General features: G+C 44.7%; 1 protein-coding gene across 7 annotated transcripts in view; it reads left to right on the top strand.

Annotated features, from left to right (window-relative positions):
* The first annotated feature begins 7,583 nt into the window (after window positions 1-7,583).
* LMO3 (LIM domain only 3) overlaps window positions 7,584-25,343 on the top strand; it is a 75,875-nt gene continuing 58,115 nt past the window's right edge. Inside the window, exons 1-3 of one of the 7 annotated variants that reach the window (XM_082255933.1) lie at window positions 18,708-18,803; window positions 19,411-19,449; window positions 22,050-22,263. In XM_082255933.1, coding sequence (XP_082112059.1) covers window positions 22,058-22,263 — 206 coding nt within the window. In that variant the 5' untranslated portion in view covers window positions 18,708-18,803; window positions 19,411-19,449; window positions 22,050-22,057. Of the gene's footprint in view, window positions 8,082-18,512; window positions 18,636-18,707; window positions 18,836-19,410; window positions 19,450-20,567; window positions 20,891-21,399; window positions 21,523-21,677; window positions 21,799-22,049; window positions 22,264-25,343 lie in introns of those variants that run through there. The other 6 variants (XM_082255934.1, XM_082255937.1, XM_082255935.1 and 3 more) reach the window with 6 other exon arrangements.

The following is a 25,343-nucleotide window of genomic DNA, read 5'->3' as shown; positions in this document are numbered from 1 at the left end:
GGACCAGTGCTGAGTGTCTTCTGTAAGTGTTTCTTGTGGCCACACCCTCCTTCAATTGGCCTATCACAGAGTTGGACTATCCATTGAAGTGGGTTAGTCAGAAACAGACCTCAAGAACATGGGGGGTTGTACATGGAACCATGCCTTTCCTACAATATGTTTTGAAATTTGTTTCATTTATAACCATTTTTTTTTTTTCTTTTTAAGTATGGGATGCTTCAGTTCTGTTCTGTACAATTTTATATGACCTGAGGATGGGAAGGAATTGTGTGCTGGGACTCCTGGGAGGGAAAGAGAAGCAGCAATGGAAGAGGGTGCAGGGAGAAAATGGTGGGTGCAGAGAAGAAATTGGGTACAGGGAGAGAAGGTGGTGCTCAGCATAAAAGGTGTAGAGAAGGAAATTGTGTAGAGACAGAAGGGAATGCAAAAAACATAATTGAGTGTATGGAGGGAAGCTGTTGCAGAAGGGGGTGCAGGAACAAAATTAAGTGTAGAGAGGGAAATGGGTGCAGGGACAGAATGGAGTATAGGGAGGGAAGGGGCTGAAAAAATGTAAGTGAGTGTAGAGGGGGGGGGGTGCAGGGAAAGAAGGAAATTTAGAGAGGCAAAGGGGTGCATGGAGAGAGGTCAAGGGTATGTTGTATGGGCGCTTCCGTGGAATACAGCAGGCTTTAGGTGAGACACTGCACTTCGGCAGCACTGGAGAGGAGAAGCTGCTCTGAAAGTGATAAATATAAAAAGACAAGGCGCCTCTAAGTGCAGTAGGCTCTGAGTATTTATTAGGTTAAAAGTATAAAAGCACTCACATTTGGTAAATGTGACATGGGCATAGCAAAGATCTGTCTGGAGTCTTCCTATCCGCTGTGCTGAGCGGTTGAAATGAGGACATCCGGTGATCCGCTTCCGATAGATGCGTCTTTTCGTCTGTGTCTCAGCCTGGTCAGCATGAGATTTCCTGAAGGCAGGGTGTGGATGCAGCGGCTGGTGTCCAATAGAGCGGGTGGTGGGCGGTTACATGTTTCGGAGCTCAGCTCCTTCGTCAGACCTCCACCCGCTGGAGGTAAAAGGACATTTATGTAGGCAACTGAAATCATTATTAAATGGGACAGGTGCATTCAGGCAGAAGATAAATGGATAGGAAATTGATACCAGCATGTGCATACCCCTGAAAGCTGGTAACCATTGCACAATTATCGCACATGTGAATACTGCATTACCATGTTAAAAATATTTAAAAAATGTATTAAAATATATATAAAAAAAACATACACACATACATATACATACATATATATACATATATATATATATATATATATATATATACATACACATATAAATAAATAAATAAAAAAACGCACACGAAATAATATTCAAAGAGACCCAAAAAGATATTCTGTAATAGCGTATTAATTTCTAATTCCTCATTTATGCCCCCAGGTGACAAAACGTCAAGGGTATAAATCCAGTAGGTTTCTCTGCGGCATAAACGCACGAACCTCTCTGCTTCAGAAAAGGTGGGGGGAATGGACTCTATGACCCATACTTTTAGGCCAGCACTAGATTTATTGTGGTGTTTTGTGAAGTGTCGAGGTACACTGTGGTTGTCTTTACCGGCCTGAATTGCTCGGCGATGTTCTCCAAAGCATTGTCTTAGCGGCCGTATAGTGCGGCCCACATAATGTAGGCCACAGGGGCAGGATAGACAGTAAACCACATGTTCCGTAGAACAAGTGTAAAATTCTTTAATGGGGTAAATTTTACCCTTGACGGAAAACTCTTTTTGTCCATCTTGGACGAAACTACAAGTGAGGCACAGAGGCTTGTTGCACTAATACATTCCGATAATGGAGAATAATTTGAATGAGGGGGATGTATGTTTTCTGGAACGAAGCTTACTCGGGGCTATCTGGCTCTTAATATTTGGGGCTTTTCTGTATGAAAACCTGGGTTGATTGGATATGCAATTAGCTAGGTGAGGGTCCTGTTGAAGTATTGACTAATGTTTGCGCATAATATGTTCCATGCGTTTGTATTGGCTATGGAACTGGGTGGTAAAGCGTATGATGTTTCCCTGACTGTTGGTTTTTATAGACTTCCTCGGATCGGGGGTGTCATACAAAGCATAGGCCTCCTCTACCAAAGACGCTGGGTAGTCTTTATCCGAAAACTTATTTTTCAAGGATAGACTTTGTTCCTGGTAGTCCGCAAGCTTGACGCAATTGCGTCGTAATCTGCAGAACTAACTTTGGGTATATTATTTAGCCAGCGCGGATGGTGACAGCTATTTTAATGGAGAAAGGAGTTCCCAGAAGTAGGTTTGTAGTAGTTTCTCGAATAGATCTGACCATTTTCATGGTACAGATCCAAATCCAGAAATGCCAGGTGGTCCTTATCATGGATCGAGGTAAATGAAAGGCCCATGTCGTTGTTATTGCAATGGCTGACAAATAGAGGTATATCCTGCGTGTCACCAGCCCAGATGATAATAATGTCATCAATATATCGCCCATAAAAGGCGATATGTGACATGTAGGGGTTCTGGGTCCAGATGTATGAGGATTCCCAGTATCCCATCGTGAGGTTCGCATATGACGGGGCAAAATTGGTACCCATAGCTGTCCCGATAACTTGGAGATAAAAAAGATCTTGGAACTGAAAATAATTATAGGTCAAACAAAAAGATGTAGCGTCTAGAATGAATTGAATCTGATTGGTGGGAAGAGTATGATCATCCAATAAAGACGTTTGTACGGCTCGTATACCAACGTGATGTGGAATAGATGTATATAATGATGTGACATCTAAGGACAGCCATGAGTAGTTGGATTCCCACTTGTACGCTTCCAACAATTCCAGAAGGTGGGTCCCATCACGGATATATGATTGTAGGTCCTGTACAAGTGGTTGGAGGAAAAAATCCACATATTGCGAGAACCCGCTGGTAATACTGTCCATAGAGGCCACAATCGGTCTGCCTGGTGGTGTTGTATTGTCTTTATGGATCTTTGGCAGATGATAAAAGTATGGATTATGATGATACTTTTTTAGAAGAAAAGACGCTTCCTGGGCAATGATGATGTTTTCTTTGCGGGCCTGGTTTACCAGTGTATTAGCTTCCATAGTAAATGTTGGCAAAGGGTCCTGGTGTAATTTAATGTAGGTATCCTGGTCTCCTAACAATCTTAGAGCTTTGTTTATGTAGTCTTCTTTACTTTGTATTACAATGCCCCCTCCTTTATCGGCTGGTTTGATTGAAATATTAGCGTTAGTCTTTAAGGCCTCAAGAGCTGTCCTTTCGGCTAATGTAAGATTATGTTTTGAATGTGTGAGTAGGTCTTTGTTGCACATACTTTTAAATTCTGAATACACCACTCGATAAAAGGCTTCTATACATGGGCCCTTAGATTGAGTGGGATAAAAGTTTGATTTGGGTTTAAACGACGTGTGCTTGATGGGAGGAGAGTGATTTAAACATGTATGTGTCCGATTCTATATTATCAGGGTCTGCATGGAGATAGGTAAATGTGGGGAGGGAACGGAGTGCAGAGACAGAAGAGAGGGAAGGAGTGAAAAGACAGAAGGCAGTGCAGGGACAAAATTGAGTACAAGAAGGGAAGGGAGTGCAGGGACAGAAGAGAAGGAAGAAGTAAAGGGTAGACATGTGCAGAACGGACATTTTTTTTTCTTTTCGGATATGTTCGTTATATTATAATATTTGTTTCGGAATTAGTTTAGTTTGGTTTCAGAATTGTTTTCATTAAATTTTATTTAGTATATTAATTTTCTAACTAATTCCAAATTTTCAGACCAATTAGAATTCTGTGTGAAGATTAGCTGGTTGTTAAGCAGTGGGCCGGGAAGCCGTCCGCCGTGTCCTTAACAACCGACGACTCATCAGCTGTCAGCAGGCTTCCCCATTAGCTGAAGGGACGGAGCTTTTTTTTTGGGTCCAGCGGTGGCTCCGGGCATCGTGATTAATGATGGATCTATATCGGGAGACATTATTTTTTTATTTTTTAAAGTTTTTTTTAATAAAGGACTTGTCAAAAGCCATCTACTTTTTTTCTTTATCTTTGACACTTTTTGGTGAATGAGTAGGGCTGCAATGTACCCCATATTTATTCACATATGGGGGGACCAGGATCTGGGGACCCCTTTGTTAAAGTGGGGTTCTGGATTCTGATAAGCCCCCTGCCCGCAGACCCCCACAAACACCGCCCGAGGTTTTCGGGAAGAGGCCCTTGTCCCCGTCAACATAGGGACAAGGTGATTTGGGGGGAGCAGAGCACCCACCCCCCTCATGTTGAGGGCATGTGGCCTGGTATGGTTCAGGAGGGGGCGCTCGCTTGTCCCCTCTCTCTTTCCTGGCCTGCATGCTCGGATAAAGGTCTGGTATGGACTGGGGCGGTGGGGTGGACCCCACGCCGCTTTTTTCTTTATTTATTTTTAAATAGCCAGGCCAGCAATTGCAATCGTTAATTTTAATGTGATTTGACTCATCTTGTTTCTTTAAAAATGTCATTTTTGCTGTAGCAGGATCTATACATGGTACATATGTAATACTTTACAGGCAGACTAAGGGCCCCCCCAGGCACTATATTTAAAGGAGTTTTTCATTTGTATTGTTTCACTTAAAGGGCAAGGGCCTGACAACCCTTGGCGGTGGTTGTGTGGATCTGTGGGCAGGAGGCTTATCAAAATCTTGAAGCCCCCTCTAACAAGATCCCAGATCCTGCCCCCATGTGAAATTGTCAAAAAACTGTACTTTTTTCAATAATTTTGGAAACTTTTTTTGGTGAATGAGTAGGGGTACAATGTACCCCACTCTCATTCACATAGGGGGGCTGGGATCTTAGGTCTTCCAGATTCTAATAAGTCCCCTTGCCTGCCTGCAGACCCCCACAACCACAGCCTGGGGTTTTTCGGGAAGAGGCCCATGTCCCCATCAACATGGGGACAAGGTGCTTTGGAGTGGGGGGGGGAGCGCCCCTTGCCCCAAAGCACTCCCCTCATGTTAAGGGCATGTGACCTGGCATGGTTCAGGAGGGGGTGGGGGGGGCGCTCACTCGATCCCCATTTTCTGACCTACCAGACTGCTTGCTCGGATAAGGGTCTGTGGAGGACCCCGCGCCGTTTTTTTTTTTTTTTTTACCATTTTTGTATTGAAGGCATGGTTTTGTTTACATTTCAGCTGTCAGTGGGGAAGCCGGGTGACAGCTTATGCGTCATTGGATGTTAAGGATGTGGCAGCTGGCTTCCTGACCCGCTTCTTCACAACCAGCTATTCTCCACACAAAATTAGAATCGGTTGATCATTTTTTCTCTGATCTTTAATCAAATCATTCTAAAAACTTGGAATTTATTAGAAAACGAATAAACAAAACTCATTTTGATGAATTTCAATGGATACATCTGAATCCCTGAATAACCACAAAATGTGTTCGAATTTGTATTCAGACCGAAACGAATTACGAGAGGGACCAGAAGGATTTTTATAAATCTGTAAACATGAAGCCCCTGGTTTGGTGTTTTTTTCCAATAAATAGATAAATAGCTGTGAATATAAAGCAGACCCCCCTCTTTCTTCTAATAGCACATTCCACCATCAGATTTTACTAATGTAATCAATTGACACAAGGGGCGGAGCTTATACAACAGATCATTCAACCTGCCTAGGCAGCATGATGTCTATTTACAGCTCTGTGGGTATATTCATAGGTGTGTGCACAGGGTGTGCTAGGTGTGCCTGGGCACACCCTAATCACCCCATGTACATTAACATTATCACTTTTTGTGCTGGTAGGAAGATGGGAAAAATCTCTCTCTTACTGGCTCTGCCATAAGAGAAGTCTTTAGGCACTTGCCTTTCAATGTGCCGGCAGGAAGATAAATGTGCAGGGGTCATATATATGTAGACACACACAAACACGTGTGTTCGAGCTTTGGGGTGCACACCCTAATTTAATAGGCTGCGCACACCTATGGGTATATTTGTGTATGAAGTAATTCATGAGTAGAAATTGTCAGCATTATTGGTTGGAAGATCACTCACTAAAACATCCAGAAAGGCTTTTTCAGATCTGTGTGGTTTTTTTTTTTACTGAAATCAAGTTTTTTTTTTTTTTGTTTTAAAGGACTACAGTGGATCATTTCTGGATTGTTCACTGTGTGGGCTTCAGATGTCTTTCATAGCACCTTTTAAAGGGACCCCAAGAAAAGAATGGTAAAAACATGCTGTAATGCGCGTTTTATTGCATTGTGATGCCCGCTTCAGGTCAGTCTTTAATGCTCGTCCCACTTTGTAGGATGACAGAAAGTACAATAAATGTGCATGTTGATGCATATTAGAGATTGTTGACATGTATAAAATACCATAAATGCGTTCACATAGATGCAAGCGGACCCAAAGCTCTAACTCACTGGCAACATCCACCAAATACTATAACGCCATAATGGATCATGCAACCATTTATAAGTAAAGCATTTTCTGAATGACCTAAAAAAAAAAAATTGTAAACCCGATACCTGTATCCACCCCCCCACCAATCCTCCATGACTGCAAAAAGTCCAGGTGCACTAGCCCTGATTCAAGCTTCCCTATATTCCATTCCCTTAATCCTCCATAACAGCACACAGTTTATGTGCACAAGCCCTGATGCAAGCTTCTCTTTAATCCCCCCCCCCCCCCCATTTTCTATCATTGCATATCCAGTTGCCCAAGCCACGATGCTAGTTGCACACTATCCTTTCAGCCTCTAACTGGTCCAGAATTGATTTGGCTCCTTTGGTTTCTTAATGATCACGTTGAGATGCAAATGTAAGGAATTTGTTGCGTGGGGCTTAACAATGATCTCTATTACTTTCTGCTCCCCAGAGATCTGCAGCGTTCAGGTTGAGCTGGCTTTGCTTTCCGCAGACTTTGTCCACTTTTTATGAATCAGACACAGAGAAGATGCAGCATACAGGGCTCTGAATCCGCCCCATTAGTTAAAGGACTTGTCATTCCCAATCCCGGATTTCTACAGTGCAAGAAATGTCTCCCCTTTTAAGTGCAAAACCACAGAATTACCATTTCCCCAAGTGCTCCCTGTTTTAGGCTGCTTTCCTAATTAGAGGCATGATAACAGGCGCGCTGATTGGCATTATAAAAGCGCAAGTCTGGCTTCATCTGTCCCAGGTGTGCTCGCTAATTTTTTTTCTCTCTCCACCGTTTCAGAACTAGCTCTCCTTCATTGTTCCTTAAAGTTTTCATCTGAGGAATTAATCCACATAAAAAGACATTAGAAGAGTAGATGAGCTGCCAAGTCCCATCACTGCAATCTTTTATCACAAGTACAATCTATACAAGTTGGTTTTTTTTACCCTTTTGTTTCTGAGGGTTAAAAAGAGAAGCGATGCTGGAAAGGCGCTCGTGTCAGTGGACGGTACGCGCCATTAGAAGTGGCGTCTGTACAAAAGGTTAGGAGATCTGACTGTCAATACTGCGGGTCCAGCAAGGGGGAGACTCCAGCTTTTGTGTGAAAGAGATACTTTGATATTTTGGAATGTTAGAAGGGTGAATGTGAAAAATCGGAGGTTGGGGATCTAATTACCCAACCATAATTGGGGGCTAGGGAATAAGTTGCAGTCCTCTCAACTCACCGCAGATCAATTATGTTAAGAGAACATCTGTAAGTAGGACTTAATGAGGTCCATTAGAGCAACATGTACAGTTTCCTTAACAGCACTTGTCAGCTTCTTGGATGAGCTGAAGGAAGCTGCTAACTAGGGACCTGCTGAGGTATTTAAATAGTGAACGCTGGCCCACTCAGGTCTCTGTGTTCACTACTCGTGGAAGGAGAAGAAGGGCCATTGCTGGCAGCCGATCACAGACCTGGCACCATCGCCTCCCCCACACTCGCCACTTTGACTTGTTCTGCTCTGGAGTTCACTCAAATCATTTCATTTCTGCAGCACAAAGACGTGAAAGTGCGATTGCTTCAACCTTTACTTTTCTGGCACCTCTCATCAGATCCCGTACAGTGCCGTACTGCGGGGAGGACAAACTTTGGAAATTCTAATCTTGCACCTGAGATAAGGTGAGTCGTTCTTCTAGACGTCGCCTGTCTGAACCCAAAGGTAATGAGACCTGGCTACGCTGCCCCATTGGGAAGTCGCAGTGTCATTAAGTTTGGATTTGTCTTGGATTCTGCTGTGCCGTTGGTCCGGATGAATGAGCCACGTCCCGGTTTCTTTTTACTTCTTGTGCTGAACGCAGGGAGATTTTGAGGAGGGGGCAGGGGGGGGAGGTAAATGGTGTTTTCTCAGGGATGATTAAATTCCTGTCCGGCAGATTTACTCGCTTCTCGCAGAATGGGAAGTCTACACCGTTACTGGGAATAATTCCCATGATTAGGAAGCCGCTATTCTCTATCACAGAGAGGGAAGAAGTGTGGCTGGAAATTGCATGATTGGGGAGATGAACTGCTTTCAAATCATTTAATTCCTGACAAAACCTAATTACTGGCAGGTAATGCAGTGTCAGCTTTAATGCATTTCATCATTCAGTGTGGAAAGAGGAGCATTTTGTCACCCATCTAATTATCAGCACATTTTGGGAGGAGGGATGTCACTGTGGCTGAATGGTGGCTCGGTGTTTGCAGGACTTCTGGTAACCAAGGGGTTAATGATGTCAGGAAGTGACCTTTGCACCCTGAACATAGGTGGTTAATGTGCACAGGAATTAAGATGTGTCCCCACAGGCTTTGGCTTCTAGACAAAGTGTGCAAAGGGTTAAACAATCTAAGAATACTGCCCAGTGTGTCAGGGGTTAAATCCCATAATTTCCTGACGTCTGCACTGAAGGGGTTAACTGGTTCCAGACTGCTTCTTTGCTGCCCAGTACCGATGAGTTAACTGATCTGAGAATCTAAGCAACCCATTAACCAACCAGAGAGCAGAGCACTCGCCTCCCAGCAGGGAAGGGGTTAAGAAGCAAGAACAGTGGCCTGGCAGGCGGCACACGAGGGGTTAGCGCTTTCTGTCAGGGCTCTTATTGCCAGAGTCCAAACAGTGCTAATTAGCAGGAATGATGTCACTGTAGGAATAATCCCATCATTTAATTAGCTGAATGATTTAAACAAAGATTTGCATAGATGCTCTAATCAGCAGCGGTGAATTACGGCACGGCGGTTAGCAGCGAGGGGTAACAGATCACACGGATTTCGGGTGGGGGGGGGGGCCTCATCTCCTTCAACATAATTAATTTAATTGTCCTCATTAGCTGTTCCATTTGTTGTGATTTTATTTCTCCTCTCCCAGTCCCCCTCCTCTCTCCTCCATTCTACTGCAGATATCGAAGGAGGGGAGAGGTCATAACGAGGGGGATTTGGGGTGATGATTGATTGGGGGGGGGGGGGTTGTGGCTGTCGATCTTCAGAGCTGTTCTGTATATTTGGAGGAGGAGAACATATGGTGATGGGGCAGTTTGCATACTGGGGGGCAATTTTGTTTCTGCAGATTGTGGTGTTAATGTCCGTAGGTGGCCAGCGCAGTATATTAGGAAGGAACCGGCGATACGCAGTGTGATTAACAAGCACCACGCAGTATTGTAAGCATTGGTGCCCCATGACATGTCTGACTTTTATTTTGAAAAATTATGATTTATCAAAAAATAAAAAATAAATAAATAGGTTTAGTGCAGCCGGTGTGCATTGCCCCAGAATGTGCGCAGAAATGTATGTGTGCTACATTTTTTGTGTAATCATGCGTTCGACGGGCCAATCAAAATTAATGGTAACACGCAAAAATTCTTCATACGTGTAATTAAGAACGAGACACTAATTCTCCGAATTCCTCCCAAGTGTACACAACAGGGTTTGTGTAAAGAAGCATTAGAGCTGGTGTGATGGAGATATCGGTGTTGGTGTAAATGAATATTAGAGCTGGTGTGATGGAGATATCAATGTTTGTGTAAAGGAATATTAAAGCTGAAGTGATGGAGATATTAGTGTTGGTGTAAAGGAATATTCGAGCTGGTGTGATGGAGATATCAGTGTTGGTGTAAAGGAATATTAGAGCTGGTGTGATGTAGATATCGGTGTTGGTGTAAAGGAATATTAGAGCTGGTGTGATGGAGATATCAGTGTTGGTGTAAAGGAATATTAGAGCTGATGTGATGGAGATATCAATGTTTGTGTAAAGGAATATTAGAGCTGGTGTGATGGAGATATCAATGTTTGTGTAAAGGAATATTCAAGCTGGTGTGATGGAGATATCAATGTTTGTGTAAAGGAATATTCGAGCTGGTGTGATGGAGATATCGGTGTTGGTGTAAAGGAATATTAGCAATAGTGTGATTGAGATATTTGTGTTGGTGTAAAGCAAGGGTCTTCAAACTATGGCCCTCCAGTTGTTGAGGAACTACAATTCCCATCATGCCTAGTCATGTCTGTGAATGTAAGAGTTTAACAATCCCTTGTGGGATGTGTAGTTCTACAACAGCTGGAGGGCCGTAGTTTGAGGATCCCTGGTGTAAAGGAATATCAGAGCTGGTGTGATGGAGATATTGGTGTTGGTGTAAAGGAATATCAGAGCTGGTGTGATGGAGATATTGGTGTTGGTGTAAAGGAATAATAGAGCTGGTGTGATGGAGATATTGGTGTTGGTGTAAAGGAATAATAGAGCTGGTGTGATGGAGATATCAGTGATGGTGTAAAGGAACATTAGAGCTGGTGTGATGGAGATATCAGTGTTGGTGTAAAGGAATATTAGAGCTGGTGTGATGGAGATATCAGTGATGGTGTAAAGGAACATTAGAGCTGGTGTGATGGAGATATCAGTGTTGGTGTAAAGGAATATTAGAGCTGGTGTGATGGAGATATCGGTGTTGGTGTAAAGGAATATTAGAGCTGGTGTGATGGAGATATCGGTGTTGGTGTAAAGGAATATTAGAGCTGGTGTGATGGAGATATCGGTGTTGGTGTAAAGGAATATTAGAGCTGGTGTGATGGAGATATCGGTGCTGGTGTAAAGGAATATTAGAGCTGGTGTGATGGAGATATCAGTGTTTGTGTAAAGGAATATTAGCGCTGGTGTGATGGAGATATCAGTGTTGGTGTAAAGGAATATAATCGTTGGTGTGATAGATATATCGGTGTTGGTGTAAAGGAATATTAGAGCTGGTGTGATAGAGATATTGCTGTTGGTGTAAAGGAATATTAGAGCTGATGTGATGGAGATATTAGTGTTGGTGTAAAGGAATATTAGCGCTGGTGTGATGGAGATATTAGTGTTGGTGTAAAGTAATATTAGCACTGGTGTGATGGAGATATCAGTGTTGGTGTAAAGGAATATTAGCGCTGGTGTGATGGAGATATTAGTGTTGGTGTAAAGGAATATTAGAGCTGGTGTTATGGAGATATCGGTGTTGGTGTAAAGGAATATTAGAGCTGGTGTGATGGAGATATATCGGTGTTGGTGTAAAGGAATATTAGAGCTGGTGTGATGGAGATATCAGTGTTGGTGTAAAGGAATATTAGAGCTGGTGTGATGGAGATATTAGTGTTGGTGTAAAGGAATATTAGCGCTGGTGTGATGGAGATATTAGTGTTGGTGTAAAGGAATATTAGAGCTGGTGTGATGGAGATATCGGTGTTGGTGTAAAGGAATATTAGAGCTGGTGTGATGGAGATATCGGTGTTGGTGTAAAGGAATATTAGAGCTGGTGTGATGGAGATATCAGTGATGGTGTAAAGGAATATTAGAGCTGGTGTGATGGAGATATCAATGTTTGTGTAAAGGAATATTAGAGCTGGTGTGATGGAGATATCGGTGTTGGTGTAAAGGAATATTAGAGCTGGTGTGATGGAGATATCGGTGTTGGTGTAAAGGAATATTAGAGCTGGTGTGATGGAGATATCAGTGATGGTGTAAAGGAATATTAGAGCTGGTGTGATGGAGATATCAATGTTTGTGTAAAGGAATATTAGAAGTGATGTGATGGAGATATTAATGTTTGTGTAAAGGAATATTAGAAGTGATGTGATGGAGATATTAATGTTTGTGTAAAGGAATATTAGAAGTGATGTGATGGAGATATTAATGTTGGTGTAAAGGAATATTAGAGCTGGTGTGATGGAGATATTGGTGTTGGTGTAAAGGAATATTAGCGCTGGTGTGATTGAGATATTAGTGTTGGTGTAAAGGAATATTAGAGCTGGTGTGATGGAGATATTGGTGTTGGTGTAAAGGAATATTAGAGCTGGTGTGATGGAGATATTGGTGTTGGTGTAAAGGAATATTAGAGCTGGTGTGATGGAGATATTGGTGTTGGTGTAAAGGAATATTAGCGCTGGTGTTATGGAGATATCAGTGATGGTGTAAAGGAACATTAGAGCTGGTGTGATGGAGATATCAGTGTTGGTGTAAAGGAATATTAGAGCTGGTGTGATGGAGATATTAGTGTTGGTGTCAAGGAATATTAGCGCTGGTGTGATGGAGATATAAGTGTTGGTGTAAAGGAATATTAGAGCTGGTGTGATGGAGATATCAGTGTTGGTGTAAAGGAATATTAGCAATGGTGTGATGGAGATATTAGTGTTGGTGTAAAGGAATATTAGCACTGGTGTGATGGAGATATAAGTGTTGGTGTAAAGGAATATTAGAGTTGGTGTGATGGAGATATCAGTGTTGGTGTAAAGGAATATTAGCAATGGTGTGATGGAGATATTAGTGTTGGTGTAAAGGAATATTAGCACTGGTGTGATGGAGATATAAGTGTTGGTGTAAAGGAATATTAGCAATGGTGTGATGGAGATATCAGTGTTGGTGTAAAGGAATATTAGCGCTGGTGTGATGGAGATATCAGTGTTGGTGTAAAGGAATATTAGCAATGGTGTGATGGAGATATAAGTGTTGGTGTAAAGGAAAATTAGCGCTGGTGTGATGGAGATATCTAGTGATGGAATGTAGTGATGGCGATGAAGTGATGCAATGTTGGGTAGGGTGCAGTGATGGGGATGAAGTGATAGGATGTAGTAATAGGGTGCATTAATAGGTTGCAGCGAAGGCTGTTAGGATGGGGTGTAGTGATCAGGGATGAAGTGAATAGATGTAGATATAGGGTGCAGCAATCGGGATGGAGTAATACAATGTACTGATGGAGTGTAGTGATGAAGATGAAGTGATACCCTATAATGATGGAGTCTAGGGATTCGATGTAGTGATGGGGTGCAGTGATCAGAGTTAAAGTGCAAGCTGTATGGACAGGTAATGTTTAGTAACAGCTGCAATGCTGGGTTATAGTGATAAGGTATAGGTGGTGGGTTTTAGATAGGGGATTTAGTGATGGGGTGCTATGATGGGTAGAGTGACAGGTGCAGTGATGGGGATAAAATTATTACTGATGGGTTGTAGTGAGAAGGTGAACTGATATGCTGTGGATGAAGTGATTTAATGTAGTGATACAATGTACTGATGGGGTACAGAGATAGCAATGAACTGATAAGGTGTAGTGATGGGGTGCAGTGATTAGGGATGAAATGATATGATGCAATTATGGGGTGTAGTGATTGGGATGAAGTGACACCATGTAGTGATGAAGTAAATAAATGCAGTAATAAGGATGAAGTGATACTATGCAGTGATGGGGTGTAGTGATTCCATGCAGTGATAGGGTGTAGTGATACTATGCAGTGATGGGGTGTAGTGATTCCATGCAGTGATAGGGTGTAGTGATACTATGCAGTGATGGGGTATAGTGATACTATGCAGTGATGGGGTGTAGTGATTCCATGCAGTGATAGGGTGTAGTGATACTATGCAGTGATGGGGTGTAGTGATTCCATGCAGTGATGGGGTTTAGTGATGGGGATTCATTGATCAAATATAGAGAAAGGGTGTAGTGAAGGAGCTGAAGTTAAATCATATCGAGATGGGGTGTAGTGATGGGCATGTAGTGATTAAATCTAGGGAAGGGGTGTGAGATACCATGTGGTTAAGGGGTGTAGTGAGGGGGGGGAGTGAAGGCTGTAGTGATGGGGTGCAATGATGTGGATGAAGTGAAACATATAGCAATGAGTAGAGTGACTGGTGTAATGATGGAATGCAGTGATGGGAATGAAGTGAAGCTGTAGTGATGGGTAGACTGACGGGTGTACTGATGAAAGAAGCAGTGGGATTTATTGGCAGATGTAGTGAGGGGGTACAGTTACAGGTGTATTGTTGGGGACTAGTACAGCAACTTCTGCAGTGATGGGGTACAGAGACATAGCGATGGATGTAGGAAGGGTGTGACAGGGTACTGTGACCATTGTGTAGGGATTGGGTGCAGTGAAAGGGTACAGTAAGTAACAGTGTGTAGGGATGGCGTGCATTCAATGCTGGGACAAGATCAGCTAGAGCCCAGGGCGAACATGCAAAATTGCACCCCCCCCCCCCCCAAGATGTTTGAGCACTATGTGTCAGCCAGAATCCCCCCCCCCCCCAACAAACAAAAACAAATCGAGCACTAATCTACATGTGTGCCCAGCTCAAATCCTCTCTTTCTCCCCATATGCCACACAAAAGGTTGCCGTGTAGTTTGGGCCCTTACCCCTATTGAATGCCAACAAAAATTTAAATATAGAAAGATGGGGCTTTGCGGGCCAGTGGGAGTAGAAGGATCAGACACAGAACCAATTTATAAAACCATATAACATTTTATTAGTTGCGAAGGTAAAAAGGCATGGATTACCATGCACATGTTACAAGAACAGACTAACATAAAGCAATTGTTAAAATCAAGCAAAGTGAGTCATTAGCAGTATAGAAATAAATCCCGTAAAGGGAACAAAACCAAAAAAGCCTGTGTAGGATGGAGGATAGGTCTCAGGGTGGAATGCGGTCAATGTAGGTCCCCAGCAAGCCGACGCGTTTCGCTCAAGGCTTCCTCAGGGCCTGAGAGACCATGACAGACCGGTATTTCCTTATTGGTAATAACTCGAGAGGTGACAACGTTGTGGCGACACAGATACTGATAACCGTCACTGCTTCAGTATTAGGAATACAATCTCCATATTATATCTGCATTTATATATTCATTGAGCGGATTCAAATGTTTAGACCCTCGTCTACCATAGGAGCAAAGCTTTAGATATATACTGATGGCAATTTTTTGGGAGCTTGAATACCCAATTCCCTTTGATGTACTTGAATTATTTGAAGATATAGATACTCAGCGTTAGATATAAAGGATCTACAGAGCTGCACTTCACGTGTCAGCCTATTAGGTACACTCCCCTGGGTGTACCTAAAGAAAGAGGAGACTATAGGCTGACACGTGAAGTGCAGCTCTGTAGATCCTTTATATCTAACGCTGAGTATCTATATCTTCAAATAATTCAAGTACATCAAAGGGAATTGGGTATTCAAGCTCCCAAAAAATTGCCATCAGTATATATCTAAAGCTTTGCTCCTATGGTAAACGAGGGTCTAAACATTCAAATCCGCTCAATGACAATATAAATGCAGATATAATATGGAGATTGTATTCCTAATACTGAAGCAGTGACGGTTATCAGTATCTGTGTCGCCACAACGTTGTCACCTCTCGAGTCATTACCAATAAGGAAATACCGGTCTGTCATGGTCTCTCAGGCCCTGAGGAAGCCTTGAGCGAAACGCGTCGGCTTGCTGGGGACCTACATTGACCGCATTCCACCCTGAGACCTATCCTCCATCCTACACAGGCTTTTTTGGTTTTGTTCCCTTTACGGGATGTATTTCTATACTGCTAATGACTCACTTTGCTTGATTTTAACAATTGCTTTATGTTAGTCTGTTCTTGTAACATGTGCATGGTAATCCATGCCTTTTTACCTTCGCAACTAATAAAATGTTATATGGTTTTATAAATTGGTTCTGTGTCTGATCCTTCTACTCCCACTGGCCCGCAAAGCCCCATCTTTCTCTATTTAAATTTTGTTGGCTCCCCATATGCCATACGCCCCCAGCACGAATCCCCCTGCCCCCCCCCAAAAAAAAAAGCCTCTTCACCTTCATAGCACAAAGTCTCTACCCCTCATATTTCCCCTCTAAGCACATAACTTCCCCCCGCCTCACTCCAATCCCCCCCCCCCCCCGAAAAAAAATATTTCCCCTCCTAGCACAAATTCTCTACCCCTCAAATTTCCCCTTCAAGCACAAATCCTCTCTCTACCCACTCCAAACCCCCCCCCCCCGCCCCCGCACACAAATTTCACCTCCTAGTACAAATGCCCCCAATTATCCCTGCTAGCATCCTTCCAGCACAAATTCCTCTCCCCCATCCTAGCACAAATCCCCCCCCCCCTGAAAAAAATCTTCCCCCTCCTAACACAAGCCTTCTACCCCTCAAATTTCCCCTCCAAGCACAAATCCTCTACCCACTCCAAATCCCCCCTTCCAGCACAAATTCCTCTCCCCCATCCTAGCACAATCTCCCCCCCCCCCCCCCACACACACACAGACAGATTTCGCCACCTAGTACAAATGCCGCCAATTATCCCTACTAGCATAAATACCCCCCCTCTCCAAAAAAATATTTCCCCTCTACCATATTATTTTTATAGCACAAATCCTCTTTCCCCATCCCCCCTTCCCAACACAAATCCCCCCCAAATGAGCACTCCTAGCACACCTCCCCAAATTTGCCCTCCTAGAACAATTCTACCCCCCTGCCCCCCCAATTTCCTCTTTTTAACACATATGCCCTTAACTCCCAAGTCCCTTGTGGTGCCCCCTCACCTCTCATGATACCACAGTGCCCTAGGCGGCCGCCCACCCGTTGTCCCGGCCTCAGGTGCATTGTTAGCATGTTGGGATGGAGTTCAAGAACAGAGTGTAGGGATGGGTGTAGTGACAGAGTCAATAGATGAGGGGCGCAGGGAGGAGGTAAAGGAATAAGGTGCTGTGAAAGTGTAGGAATGGGGCCCAGTGATAAAGTGCAGGGATAGTGTGCACTGAACAGGCATAGTAATAGGGTGCTGTAAGGTGTTGTAGGGATAGGGTGCAGTAACAGAGTGCAGTGATGAGGGTGCAGTGACAGGGTGTAGGGTGGGTGCAGTAATAAGGTGCAGTGACGGGGTGTAGGGAGTGGGTAAAGTAATAAGGTGCAGTGAGGGGGTGTAGGGAGTGAGTGCAGTAATAAGGTGCGGTGACATGGTATAGGGAGCGGGTGCAGTAATAAGGTGCAGTGACGGGGTGTAGGGAGTGGGTGCAGTAATAAGGTGCAGTGATGGGGTGTAGGGAGTGGGTGCAGTAACAAGGTGAAGTGGCGGGGTGTGGGGAGTGGGTGCAGTAATAAGGTGCAGTGACATGGTGTAGGGAGTGGGTGCAGTAATAAGGTGCAGTGATGGGGTGTAGGGAGTGGGTGCAGTAATAGGGTGCAGTGACGGAGTGAAGGGAGTGGGTGCAGTAATAAGGTACAGTGACGGAGTGTAGGGAGTGGGTGCAGTGACATGGTATAGGGAGTGGGTGCAGTAATAAGGTGCAGTGACATGGTGTAGGGAGTGGGTGCAGTAATAAGGTGCAGTGACGGGGTGTAGGGAGTGGGTGCAGTAATAAGGTGCAGTGATAGGATGTAGGCAGTGGGTGCAGTAATAAGGTACAGTGATGGGGTGTAGGGATTGGGTACAGTAATAAGGTGCAGTGACAGGGTATAGGGAGTGTGTTCAGTAATAAGGTGCAGTGACAGGGTATAGGGAGTGGGTGCAGTAGTAAGGTGCAGTGATGGGGAGTAGGGAGTGGGTTCAGTAATAAGGTGCAGTGACGGCGTGTAGGGAGTGGGTGCAGTAATAAGGTGCAGTGACGGGTGTAGGGAGTGGTTGCAGTAATAAGGTACAGTGAAGGGGTGTAGGGAGTGGGTGCAGTAATAAGATGCAGTGACGGGGTGTAGGGAGTGGGTGCAGTAATAAGGTGCAGTGACGGGGTGTAGGGAGTGGGTGCAGTAATAAGGTGCAGTGATGGGGTGTAGTGATTGGGTGCAGTAATAGGGTGCAGTAAAGGGGTGTAGTAATAGTGTGCAGTGACGGGGTGTAGGGAGAGGGTGCAGAGATGGGGTGTATAGATGGGATGCACTGATAGGGTGCAGTGACGGGATGTAAGGAGTGGGTGCAGTAATAAGGTGCAGTGACTGGGTGTAGAGATGTGATGCACTGATAGTGTGCAGTGATGGGGTGTAGTGACATGGTGTAGAGATGGGATGCACTGATACGGTGCAGTTATGGGGTGTAGGGAGTGGGTGCAGTGATGTGGTGTACAGATGAGATGCACTGATAGGGTGCAGTGACAGGGTGTAGAGATGGGATGCACTGATAGGGTGCAGTGACAGGGTGTAGAGATGGGATGCACTGATAGGGTGCAGTGACAGGGTGTAGAGATGGGATGCACTGATAGGGTGCAGTGACGGGGTGTAGAGATGGGATGCACTGATACGGTGCAGTGACGGGGTGTAGGGAGTGGGTGCAGTGACTGGGTGTAGAGATGGGATGCACTAATAGGGTGCAGTAACAGGGTGTAGGATTGGCACACGGAGGGGAGCTGTAGTCCATACATCAGTTTCTTCTGCTTGCTGTGATTTTAGTAAAGAAGCCAGAGATGTGAATGTGTTTTCAGAGGGGCAGCTGTATATAGAGGTAGGTGGGGAGGGGGAGAGGGGGGGAGTGGAGGGAGGAGATGGGGGAGGAAGTACCTACCTGCTCTCATCTCTGTGACAAGTGCAGAATTTTGGCTGTGAGCTGAGTAATATCTGGGTGACCTTTCCTGTGCTGTGTGATGTCTGGCTGCTGCTGATGAGTGTGTGTGTGTGTCTGCTCTGCTCCTCTGGCTGTGATAGGTAAGTTGTGGTGTGTCTGCTCTGCTCCTCCTGTGATAGGTAAGTTGTGGTGTGTGTGTGCTCCTCCTGTGATAGGTAAGTTGTGGTGTGTGTGTCTGCTCTGCTCCTTGTGATAGGTAAGTTGTGGTGTGTGTGTGTCTGCTCCTCCTGTGATAGGTAAGTTGTGGTGTGTGTCTGCTCTGCTTCTCTGGCTGTGATAGGTAAGTTGTGGTGTGTGTGTGTGCTCCTCCTGTGATAGGTAAGTTGTGGTGTGTGTCTGCTCTGCTTCTCTGGCTGTGATAGGTAAGTTGTGGTGTGTGTGTGTGCTCCTCCTGTGATAGGTAAGTTGTGGTGTGTGTCTGCTCTGCTCCTCTGGCTGTGATAGGTAAGTTGTGGTGTGTGTCTGCTCTGCTTCTCTGGCTGTGATAGGTAAGTTGTGGTGTGTGTCTGTTCCTCCTGTGATAGGTAAGTTGTGGTGTGTGTCTGCTCTGCTCCTCCTGTGATAGGTAAGTTGTGGTGTGTGTCTGCTCTGCTTCTCTGGCTGTGATAGGTAAGTTGTGGTGTGTGTCTGCTCTGCTCCTCCTGTGATAGGTAAGTTGTGGTGTGTGTCTGCTCTGCTCCTCTGGCTGTGATAGGTAAGTTGTGGTGTCTGCTCTGCTCCTCCTGTGATAGGTAAGTTGTGGTGTGTGTCTGCTCCTCTGGCTGTGATAGGTAAGTTGTGGTGTGTGTCTGCTCCTCCTGTGATAGGTAAGTTGTGGTGTGTGTGTGTCAGCTCCTCCTGTGATAGGTAAGTTGTGGTGTGTGTGTGTGTCTGCTCCTCCTGTGATAGGTAAGTTGTGGTGTGTGTCTGCTGTGCTCCTCTGGCTGTGATAGGTAAGTTGTGGTGTGTGTCTGCTCTGCTCCTCCTGTGATAGGTAAGTTGTGGTGTCTGCTCTGCTCCTCCTGTGATAGGTAAGTTGTGGTGTGTGTCTGCTCTGCTCCTCTGGCTGTGATAGGTAAGTTGTGGTGTGTGTCTGCTCTGCTTCTCTGGCTGTGATAGGTAAGTTGTGGTGTGTGTCTGCTCTGCTTCTCTGGCTGTGATAGGTAAGTTGTGGTGTCTGCTCTGCTCCTCTGGCTGTGATAGGTAAGTTGTGGTGTCTGCTCTGCTCCTCTGGCTGTGATAGGTAAGTTGTGGTGTCTGCTCTGCTCCTCTGGCTGTGATAGGTAAGTTGTGGTGTGTGTCTGCTCTGCTTCTCTGGCTGTGATAGGTAAGTTGTGGTGTGTGTCTGCTCTGCTCCTCCTGTGATAGGTAAGTTGTGGTGTGTGTCTGCTCTGCTCCTCTGGCTGTGATAGGTAAGTTGTGGTGTCTGCTCTGCTCCTCCTGTGATAGGTAAGTTGTGGTGTGTGTGCTCCTCCTGTGATAGGTAAGTTGTGAGGAGTGTCAGTCAGTCAGTCACCTGTAGCTGCGCTGTGTGTCCTGCTGGCTGCACCTTATTTCAGGGCTCTTTTTTGCTGTTGGTGAACACATCTGCTGAGTGAGGCGCCTCAGAGGTTTGCAATGCAATGAGCGCTTCTTCCACTGTAATGTTGGCGGTAGAGTACTAATAAGGAGTCGGAACCTTCCTGGCTCTCTGCTGACCCATTCCAGTGTGAATGAGGAGTGCACCCAGGAGGGGGGGGGGGGGGGGGTATTGTGGGGAGGGTCGCCTTGTCCCCAAGTCTTCTGCCCCCAGCCCCCCCAGCCCGGAGAAGTTGGCATTTGCTGTGCCTGTGTCCTCCAGTCAGGCTGTGGCTGGGAGCTGTCCCCTCCCCCAGTGCTGAACGAGCTGCATGTGACAGACTCCTCATTTGTTAGAGGAGCCCAGCAGCCAGCAGCGGAGGGAGAGCAGGATTAGAGGATTTACTCCGGAGTTAGAGAGCAGCATGTGGCTTTGTCAGTGGCGGCCTCATCTGCACACTGTGTCGGCCTGTGTGTGACATTGTGTCAGGGGGAAACAATAGCCTCGTCCAGCTGCTCCAAGAAGGGACCCCCCCCAAGCTGCTGCCCAATGAGGGTCTGCTCTCACCGACTCATGCACAAAAGGGAGAAAAGTTTTGGTAGGTAGAAGCAGAGCGATGTGTATGATGAAGTGTCAGCTCTTTGGGTCACACTGCTTCTTTCAGGTCCTGGTGGTGACATTGAAGTGCGGTCACGGCGAAGGCTGAATGGTGGCGGGCGGCTCTTTGTGTTCCTATGAATTGTCTGTCTGTCTGTGTGTCTGTCTATCTGTGTCTGTCTGTCTGTCTGTCTATGTGTGTATTTTTGTATTTGAGCTGCGTCAAAAATTGAAGTCAGTCTTGCAAATCTCTTGTTGGCCTTTGCCAAGCACCAGCACTTTGCTGCTATGGTAACTGTAATTAAACTGATAAGAGTGGAAAAATGTCAGTATCTGTGAGCCTTGCAGCTGCATTGGAGAAAGGGGAATCAAATTGGTTCCCAGCTTCATTGCTCAAAAAGAAAATAGGGGGGGTTGTGGGGGAGGCAGAGCTGTGCGATCCGGGCATTGTTGTTCCATACTAGAGTGCAGCCTGCAGGGACGCTGAGAGAGACGGGGAGTGAAGGCCAGGGAAAAGAGGGGGCTCAGCTTTTGTTTGATGTCCCTGGGCACGTGAATGGCCACCCTAGACAAATTCTTTCCCTTCGGGATCCAAAACGCCTGTGCGCGCTCACCCCTCACCCTTCTGGCCAGGTAGGTGCTCCAGGACAGCCAGTGTGTGGCAGGGAACGAAAGACACTTTGTGTACCGCAATAGTTTGTTGTGTTAACTATCTGGCAGTGTGTGGATGAGTGACGCAGAACAAGAGGATAATGCGTGCAATCAAGCGTGCACGCCGCGCACAATACAATCTGGGCAATTAAATGAGATGCTTCTCCCAGCTTGTGAGCAGCAGCAAAGCCTCTTATTTACTTCTCGCTTTAATTATGATTTCTCTTCTTAAGCTGTCAAGTCAGTCTGAGCGGAAAGGTTAGCGGCAGCGTTTTATTCTCCCCTCAGAATCTCACCGCTGATTTCTCAAAGAATTTCCCGTTATTTGTGTTCCATCTGTTTGCCAGCCCCTCTCAGGGGTCCCGTTCTGTAGGTCTGGACTTCATGGGTAGTCCGCCATACCTGCAGGGCACCTCTGGATCTGATGATGTACAATGTCCCCATCGTTGGATTTATAACATGCTGTGTGGTCACTGCACATGAGTAACATGCGTGTCTTCTCCTTACAGGTATACAAATGCTTTCAGTTCAGCCAGACACCAAACCGAAAGGTTGTGCTGGCTGCAACCGTAAGATCAAGGACCGCTACCTGCTGAAGGCCCTGGACAAGTACTGGCATGAAGACTGTCTGAAGTGCGCATGTTGCGACTGTCGTCTCGGGGAGGTCGGATCCACCTTATACACCAAGGCCAATCTGATCTTGTGTCGGAGGGATTACCTAAGGTGATAGCATGTTCCAAATTGTTCCAATATAATTACGACTGGACTCCAGTCAGTGTCCCTGACTTTGTACCATCCATTTACATATCAGAGCTCTGTATATTTTGGTCTGTCTGTCTCTCTGTCCAGAACCTCCTATTCTTCCATCTAGGACCCCTTTTCCTACCTAAGACCCCCTGTGCTTCCACCTAAGACCCCCTGTCCTCCCACCTAAGACCCCCTTTCCTTCCAACCAGTACTCCCTGTTCTTTCATCCAGGACTCCCTTTCCCTCCATCCCGTTCCCTCTGTCCTTCCATCCAATTCTGTCCATCCAGTTCCCTCTGTTCTTCCATCCAGTTCCCTCTGTTCTTCCATCCAGTTCCCTCTGTTCTTCCATCCAGTTCCCTCTGTCCTTCCATCCAGTTCCCTCTGTTCTTCCATCCAGTTCCCTCTGTCCTTCCATCCAGTTCCCTCTATCCTTCCATCCAGTTCCCTCTGTCCTTCCATCCAGTTCCCTCTGTCCTTCCATCCAGTTCCCTCTGTCCTTTCATCCAGTTCCCTCTATCCTTCCATCCAGTTCCCTCTGTCCTTCCATCCAGTTCCCTCTGTCCTTCTATCCAGTTCCCTCTGTCCTTCCATCCAGGTCCTTCTGTTCTTCCAACCAGAGCCACCTGTCCTTCCATACCTATCCCTCTGCCTTTCTATCTAGGTTCCTCTCTCTTTCCATTCAGGTCCCTTCATCTTTCTGTTCAGGTCGCTCTGTCCTTTCACCCAGGTTTTCCTGTCCTCTCATCTAAGTCATTTCGTCCATCCTTTCTGGTCAGTCCCTCCATCCAGGTTCATAATTTATCTATTCAGGTTCCTCTATATCTTCTGTGCAGGTCCTACTCCCCTTGCATTGTGGATCCCCTCTCCTTCTATCTAGGTCCCCCATTCCTTCTGTCTAGGTCCCCCTGTCCTTCTATCTATGTCCCCGGTCCTTCTTTGTCCCCCGGTCCTTAAATCCAGGACTCCCTGTTCTACATTCATGTCCCCCTATCGTTTCATCCAGAGCCTCCTGTTCTTCCATCCTGAGCCACCTGGCCTTCCATCCAAGTCCCTCTGCTCTTCCATCTGGGTACCTGTCCTTCCAGCTGTGTGCAGCCTGAAAGGTATTATTTACCAACAGGTAAAGAGGCACCAGGAGTCAGGGGTCTCTAACAGTGATAATATACTAGCTAGCTATTACCTGGCTCGGAGTTTGCCCTGACTACTTATCCAGGGTATGCAGGGTGAAATCAGCTGACAGTAATTGTCAGAGGTCATTTTCTGCCTCTTTTGATAAGTCCGGGAACATGCCATCCATCTTTTATACCCCACACAGAATGCAACCAGGGAGCTGTTGGCAATCCACTATCTTATCTTTTATAACACTATATGGTGAGTAATATGGGAATGCAAGGGATTCTGCAGCCAAGGACAAGATAAAAGGTGAAGTTTTATGATTATTAATGTTGGGCTTGAATGCAGATAGAGTGTGGCGCCTCCCGGAGGAGAGTCCAGTAGCTGCATTTATGAAGATGTATGGATAATGAGTCTATTAAGGGTTCTGTTCTGTGTGAAGTTCTCTGTCCATCTCTGATGTTGCAGCTTGTTTATGTTGCATGCATTTAGTGTCACCACCCCACCATTTACCCCTGGTTTCAGCACAGCAGCTGAGCTGACAATCATTTCCAGCAAGTGTTACTTATTTTCCTCGTACCGCAGAACTGCGCAGATCTCTGACAGTGTTGTTTTGTTATTTTCTGTAACTGTGCAGGCAGTACCAGCAACTTTCAGAATTAAACAAAATGTATCTATTTCTTAGAGCGCAGTGTTAATATTAACAATGAATGAGCCTTTATAATTTATGGTCATCCTCTAGACGCTCTGCAATCTGTTTGTTCAGGTGGCAATTTGGACATCCTTTAGACAAGCGCTTCACTGGCCACTCACACAGAGAAAAATCCAGCTGAATTGAATTGAATGGCTTTATAAAAGTAAACCTTCGTACATTTCCATAAAATAATTAATGAAAACATACTCTGTGAGTGTAAATTAGACAATTTATTTCTTGGTATAAGAAGGGGTGCCGACTTCCACGCAGTCGCCACTTCCTTACATATCACAGCTTAACTCTACTTCTGACATATAGAGAAGTAAGACAGTATAGTATGGTATAGTAATGTCTAGTATTGTATAATATGTTACAATAATGTGTAATATGCCAAGGTTTAGTAGTATGAAGTTTGGTGTTGTACCATATGGTATGGTAATGAATATAATGGTAAAATAATGTGTACTATTTTAAAGTATGGCATTATAATGTGTAGTATGGTATGGTATAATAGTAGTGTTGTACTATATGGTATATTAAAAAAAATGTGTAGTAAGCTTTGGTAATTTGTAGCATAGTGCAGCAAAGTAATGTATGGTTTTGTGTAGTATTGTAGCATATAATATGGTAAAGGAATGTGTAGTATTGTATCGTATCATATCGTATAGTATGGTATAGTAATATATGTTAATGTATATTATCGTATGGTATAGTAATATGTAGTATGGTACAAAATGTGATATGTTATTGTAATGTGCAGTATTATATGATATGGTAAGGAGTTGTACAGTGCTGTATAATATGGTATAGAATAGCATAAGTTGATAATAGTAGTGTAGAGCATAGAAATACAATGTGGTATATCACAGTAATGTATAGTACAATAAAGTATAGTATGTTCTATTATTCTACCTTAAAGCACTGTATAGTACATTGACACATAGTAATATATAACATATCCTAGTACTGTATATACAGTAATATATAATAAAGTACTGTATAGTAATATATATAGTATAGTATGGTATAGTAACTTATAATAAGATATAATATAGTATAACAATAAATAGTATAGTAATAAATAATAAAGTATAGTTTAGTATAGTGTAGTATAAGCTATACTATAGTAATACATATTATCTAGTATAGATAGTATGGTGTAGTATAATATAGTTATTGTATAATATAGTAATATAGAGTATGGTGTTGTAATATATAATAAGATATAGTATAATAAAATATAGTAC

Source organism: Pelophylax lessonae (genome assembly GCF_965119305.1).
Source record: "Pelophylax lessonae genome assembly, chromosome: 4".
Classification (NCBI taxonomy): domain Eukaryota; kingdom Metazoa; phylum Chordata; class Amphibia; order Anura; family Ranidae; genus Pelophylax; species Pelophylax lessonae.
Note: the sequence above shows the minus strand (reverse complement) of the source record. Positions and strands in the feature narration are given on the sequence as shown.